This window comes from Acipenser ruthenus, chromosome 2, assembly GCF_902713425.1.
Source record: "Acipenser ruthenus chromosome 2, fAciRut3.2 maternal haplotype, whole genome shotgun sequence".
Classification (NCBI taxonomy): Eukaryota; Metazoa; Chordata; class Actinopteri; order Acipenseriformes; family Acipenseridae; genus Acipenser; species Acipenser ruthenus.
This window is the reverse complement of record NC_081190.1, coordinates 93,502,826-93,509,661: the sequence shown is the minus strand read 5'-3', so window position 1 is coordinate 93,509,661 and position 6,836 is coordinate 93,502,826. Positions and strand designations below refer to the sequence as shown.

Below are 6,836 nucleotides of genomic sequence, written 5' to 3'. Positions count from 1 at the left end.
TCTTAGTACACCTACCCCATAGTTGCTCTGACTGACTGAAATCAGGCTTTATTGGGCAATCCCCCCACACCCCCCCCCCCACCCCCACCCCCCACCCCCCAAAAAAATATACTTGACTCAACCTTAAAGCATAATTATGTTAAAGAAGAAAAACTCCCATGATATTGACAGAATGTAGCAAATCCAGAAAGTAAAAGTATTTTCAAACAGAAGATAATAAATGTTATTATATTTATAAATAAATACCTTACATGTAAATGACTGGGCCTTAATCACAAATCTTTAACACACAAGTTGTTTAAAGACTGTAATTAAAAGTTACAATATGTTAAGATTCTGTGAGAAAAAATATGAAATGCCTACAGTTGTATTCTACTGACACTGGAGGGCAGTAGACGGTTTTCAAATCCTTTAATGACCAAGTCAAAAACAAACAGATCTTCATATAATACTCTGTAGCCTTTATTCTCAGAGATGACTAAATGATATATTATCTTGGTAAAATTAATTATTATTGTATCTTGCTTTAGAACACAAAAATGTAAATGTAATGATGTTACCTTCATCTTTCTTTTTCTTGTACTTTTTATCAAAGCAATTTCACACAATTGCTTTAAAACAAATAAAACATGCCTACATTCATTTTATTTAGCAACAGCTTTATTGGCACTAATCCCAGTCTCATTTTTATGACAATGGCGTCTTTCATCTCACTTTGGCAACAGGGATGATGACATGCGTCTGCTAAGAAATAAATAATAATAATAATAATAATGCATTAATAAAATGATTAAACTTGTTTGTGTTAATGCTGTCAAGATATTTTGATATTCAGTTCAACATTTATTGAGGTTGAACTATTTTTTTAAACGCAATTATTAAACAATTTGTGGCAATGTCACTTACCTCTCTGAGTCACTACTGCTCGCCAAGTATTCCTGGGTGCTCAGTAATCTTATTTGATTGAGCCACTTTGAAAGATTGACGCAATTTGCTTTGTACTTGACATCAAAGGTTGTACATGCAAGAGCAAATGTCAAATCAAATAGGAATAATATGCATTTGTTATAAAGTATAAAGGTAAAATCAAAATTATGAAAGAACCACAGTGTATTAAAAGAATACATGCACACATATACTGCTGTTTTATTAACCCCTTGTTGATCTATTGGTCCCTCTTTGCTAATGTTTAAATATCATATAGAGGGAGTGTTGCAGTGCTGCGTAACCAATGGCTTTATGTGACTACGAGAATAGACTTGTTTAATCCTGATTTCTTCATGACAATAGTAGCAATGTTTTTATATAGTTTCCAGCCATTTATACCAGATACATACGTTTAATGACAAAGCAGTATCTATATAGAGTTGCTATAAAAATGTGGTAACTGCTAACGTGATTATTTGTAAAAAAAAAACAAAAAAAACCATATATTAATTGTTTAACATAACGTGGTTCTTTGACAGGAAAATAAATGTACAGATAATGTGGACAATTCTGTACAGCATGCACTTAAAGGGTTAAATTAAATGTATAGTGTTTTTTTTTTTATTTAAAAAAAAAAAAATTTAACTTCATGCCGCCTGATTGAAACCCTACGTTTATAACATGGAACTAATTTAATCAATACCCCTAAACAAACATCATGATTTTAGAGGAATAATCTCAAAATTGTCACTTTTGTCCGCTATCATAATTTATTAACTAAAAGTATGTAAACTAATAGAGAAATCTAGTGTTTTCTGAGAACTTTCTACCGATGATTGACGAATAACCACTTTCCACTTACCAATCTCAGATGAACTTACCATATCTAAACAAAATTCCTTCACCCAGGTAATGAAACTATAAAGCTTTATTACCTAGAAAACAGTGCATTCTATCATCCTGAGTGCATGCAACTCCCTGAGTGCATGCAACTCCATCTGATCTTTGTCAGGATTCAGGAGAGCCTTGTCTCTTGGCATTTCAGGTCAGCAGTCACTTAACACCCAGAATGGGATGCTTTGTGTCCGCTTGTCCCGGGGTAAGAGGCAGAAATATTTGTATTTGGGGTCTGAAAGCCAAAACAGCTATTCTCTGTTTGATACCATATTTGCAGCTACACTGCAATCTGATTGCTGCAAATGGATCTTTGCCAGGCTTTTTCATAGTTCTAAATATGTCCCTGTTACACTTAGTACTCATAAAATATTAAAAGATTGTCACTGCTGGAGAGCATAGCTTTTGATCAACCCACAGACAACATGCAGTAAACCACTGCTCCCATGCGGTCTTATTTTAGCTAGCATCCTTTAGTGTTAAAGTTATTCAATTCCAGTGTATTCTGCTGCTTCTTACTAAGTGTGGGTCATGTTTTAAGCAAAGCATGTTGTTCAGAGTTCATAAGTGGGCTTTGCTATGTAGAAACTGAGCTGAGGCATACACATTTGTTTTATGTGGGCGGGTAGCAAGATTTACACTCTGTAGGTGACTGTAGGGCTTTGTACCTCTTTGCCAACATTCTCCTCCGTGCAGCGTGATCTCATTAAGGGACAATGTTGGGGAGAAAGCTCCTGGTATGACAGAGCACTTTGTATTATTAAACACACAAACAGACACAAAGTTAAGAGTTAAAATATTTGATAAAGCTGTTTATTTCTGTAGTGAATTCATTTGTTTAATACTCCACACTGCAGCATACAGAAAATAGTGACAAAATATAAATAACAAAATTCAACAGTGTATTCTTTAATTAAAAACTTCAGTTAAAACTGGCAACATTTCTACTCATTTTTTAAGCATATTCCACTCTCTCTCTCTCTCTCTCTCTCTCTCTCTCTCTCTCTCTCTCTCTCTCTCTCTCTCTCTCACCAAACAACAATGAACATTTTACAACCCAACTTTAAAAACTCATGAATATTATTATTTACAACACCTGCCTTTTGGCTGACAATGCTTAGAGCGCATTGGAAATTGACTCCCCAATGTAGAATGCAAAAAAAATACAATTATGTTATACAAAGATCCCAAAAATACTATTAAAAACCCTTATTATAAATGGTAGCGCTCTATTTATAAACTGCAAATGTTGACCTTTACAATAAGTACAAATTTGTAATTATTCGAAAGCAATTCTGTTGAGGTAGCACCCTCTTAAGTCAGTTATTATAATGTTAAAATACTGAATAAACATTACACACTTTATATATATATACACAACACAGCTATTACATATCAATTTATTCATTTATTTATTTTCATTAAAAGTGTATTCCTTTGGTAAACAAAACTGTATGAAATGTGCAGTCCTGCTAGTATCACCTTTCACTGTTTATTTTTTTCAATACATTCACTACATTTTTGCATCTTTTTTTTGGATTTAAATTGTACATTTACAAAAAGGATAATACATTGGTTAAAAAGCTTATATATAACATTCAATTGTTTCATTCGTGCTATATTAATTTGTAACAATAAGCAAAAATGAAAAGAAAATGTTTTAAGACAAAAACATCTGGTCACAGTGTGTGTTTTTTATTAAATGTTTTGTTCCACAATTATTTATTTTATTGTATGTAACTCTGTGGCTCCCCCTGGATCCTAATGTTACAACTGCACTGCATTGACTTATAGCTAACCTCAGTTTGCTTCAATCAAATGAAAAAATCAATAACAGAAACATCAACACTGATAGAAAAAATATACATATATAATCTACAAAGAAAGACAATCCAGTGTTGTTCTACCTTCATTCCAGGTTGTAAACATTGTTTCTCTGTCCACAAAAATAACATATTGTATTAAAATCCTTGTGGAAAATTGTATTTTTTTAAATTAATTTGGCAACGCAACTGTTAATGTGTTAAAGTACTCTAATCACACACATGCAGAAATTAACGTACTTTTTACTTCCTTTTTTTCCGCTACTCTAATCAAATTCCATGGACTTACAACTTGGAACATTGTTTTAATCAGTGCTGAAGGTCCTGCAAAAATCTGCTAAAATTATTTGACAAGACTGGCAACAAACTTCAGTATTACACGACATATTTTCTTTTGTAAATACTTACTAATTATATGTTTACCTATACACTTTGGTTAATCAGTCAAGCAATGTAGAAGGCTAAGATAAAAAAAAAAAAAAAAAAAAAATTGAAATGCACAGCTGAAAATGCTTTTCTCCGAGGTTATCGGGTAACAAATCATTGCATCAATAAATGTACATTTTAAGAATATTATTGTAACAGCCCAAGAACTAGTGCCTACCAAACGATGAAGGGGTTTATTTAAAAAAAAAATTTTAAAAAAAGATATATAGAAAATATATGCATATGATAACATATATGTTTTAGCAAAATGAAACGTGTTTGCTTATGTGAAAAAGAAGAAAAGTAGACCAGGGAAAGCCTAAATTGAAACAGTCATCTGAAAGCAGTTCAGTGCAATTTCTTAATTCATTTAGATTTTTTAATTTCTTTTTTTTTTTTTGTATTTGTTTATTTTAATTATTTTTTAGAATATTTTCAGTCTCTTGCCACCAACTGCCCTACCTCCTTTGAGTGGCCGTTGGGGAGGCTGATCTTTGGAAAGTGGACAGTACTTAATGGTATGGGCATTATCCCCGTTGGCACTGCATAGGGGGCAAGTGTAAGCCCGAAGTATCGGACAGACTACCCTGCCGTCTGGCGTCTTCAGCACATGCGATCCGTACACCTCCTCCGGTGCCCCGTTATTCCTACAGAAGACACAGATCTTGGGTTCCTGCTTATTCCTCGGCGCTGTCTTTCTCACCTTTCTCTCCATTCCAAAGAGGTCGAAGCCGGCAAAGGTCCCCCCAAAGCCAGAGTCTCTGTCTTGCGGGAGGGCACCGCTTTGGTTCTGGAATGGACTGAAGATGGAAAAGCGCTCCTCCAGGTCGAGGATGGAGGTTGGGGGAGGGCTCGAAGAGGGGCAAAAGCAGTCTAAGTGCCCACGTTCACCGCTGCCTCCGACAACACAAGGGCAAGCCACAGAATCGTCCAAGCCAAGGGTTGCCTTCAGCGACTCTGTTATGGAATTCGGACTTTGTGGCATGCTGTTTTTGTTGATAGAATTCTTGGTCACCAAAGTAGAAAGTCCCAGATAGTCATTCCAAAAATTAAAGGTGTAGTCATAAGAGTTTCCAGCATTCAAATAATTGTGATTTAGAAAATCCATGTTTCGATTTTCAGTTTTATTTTTATTTTTTCTGTCAAATAGATTTCCCAGTTCTTGTAGATGCAGATGTTTCTAGTGCGCTGTGCGTCTGAAGAGCCTGACGGTTAGACTGGTGTTTTAAAGGCTCCAGTGGGATGAATAGACATTGCGGAAGGCGGAGCTCTCCTTCCAATCCAAGTTTATGATCAGGTTGAGCACATTTCTTTCAATAGGAGAGGAGGGCTAAAGGAAAACGTGGAATGGATTAAAATACATAAAGTAAGCAGCTACATTACTACCGGGTATACGTATAGGCCTACAACTTTATATAAAAAAAAAACAACAAGAAGACATGTTTTGCTTTTTCTAGTAGTTAGCAATGATATGCATTCTATATTTATAATGTTTTTAATGTACTTTCTAGACGTTAACTGTAATGCCAATGTTAAAAAAGCATTTCTACTTTTTTTTTCTTTTTTTCCTAAGGAAGTGTATTGGCAATTAACAGGTGGTTATTGCTGGTTTAGTTCATACCTACCTAAATATTTAGCGGTCAAAGACTGTCAAGCATCTTTATATTGATTCACAGTACAGCAGGTTTGCAATTTGCTGCCCTCTATCCACTTCACAACTGGAAGTACAATATGTAGGTTCTTACATAAGATTTTTTTTTTTTAAAGGAGAATAAGTGCCCCAGCTTCTTCAATCAAACTGTTACACACTCTCTGCTTGGTTCGGTCTCTTTTTCAAGGGTTTTCGACAGACATTGAAATGAACAGGTTTTCAACACCAATCGATCAGTGTCACAATTGGTAAATGAAAGCCTCATGCTTGTTCTGTAACATTTACAAATGATCGGGGGTGGGTCAGTAATGCTGCTCTATGCACATTTCAAATCCCAAAGGAAATAAATAAAACCAAATAAAATAAATTAACCTACAAACATTATGTTGATAAAGTGTTTTGACCATACTTTAGCCTTATTAAATGCAGTTAGTTAAAAAGTATTTAGTCGGCTTAGAAATTCTTCAGAAAACAAAACTCCTAATATAAATTATTTTAACACAAGTTATTAGGTCCCCTATTACAAACTAATGTGCATGTTGTGGTGTCCATATGTCTGTTCAGCAGAGTTTTGTGATATTGTCATATATTTTGTGATATAGCTTGTATGTGTCACATATATTTACCAGAAGGAACAATATAAATATGGATTGGAGAGGAGGGTCATAGTGGAGAATGATTGCCCCGAGGGAAGACTGTTACCGACAGGGAGCCGACACTCATACTTAATGTGGTATATGTACAGTACTTGCTGTCCCACAGGACCCAGCATTAATGCTGATAAAATGGCAAGTGTTTTACCAAAAAACTCTGACACTTACAAAGAATCTGGATATTCCTTGCACTAAGCATATTACCAACAACCATTTAATTCAATTGTACTCTACAATATAGACACAGAAAAAACAGACAACAATGTAATATTCAATTTACCCCAAAAAAGTCAAAGACAAACATGTTATTTAACATTGTCCACTGAACTGTGTATAATTATACCTGAAAAATATTTACAGAATCCATGAATTAAAATAAAAAAGAAAGCTGCCCTCTTGAAGCTTAATTATTATTATTTTTTTTAGCTGAAATGAAATTGAGTGTTTTACATTTTTTAAATT

At 34.3% G+C, this 6,836-nt stretch overlaps 1 protein-coding gene across 1 annotated transcript; it reads right to left on the bottom strand.

Annotated features, from left to right (window-relative positions):
- Positions 1–2,605: 2,605 nt before the first annotated feature.
- On the bottom strand, positions 2,606–5,298 carry LOC117408816 (nanos homolog 1-like). The gene has a single exon (XM_034014142.3). It carries the CDS (start codon positions 5,176–5,178, stop codon positions 4,495–4,497), a length of 684 nt encoding a protein of 227 aa, XP_033870033.1. The 5' UTR covers positions 5,179–5,298; the 3' UTR covers positions 2,606–4,494.
- Between the last annotated feature and the right edge of the window lie 1,538 nt (positions 5,299–6,836).

Coding starts and splice junctions, on each gene's coding strand:
- LOC117408816 (XM_034014142.3), bottom strand. CDS start 5,178: ATGGATTTTCTAAATCACAATTATTTGAATGCTGGAAACTCTTATGAC.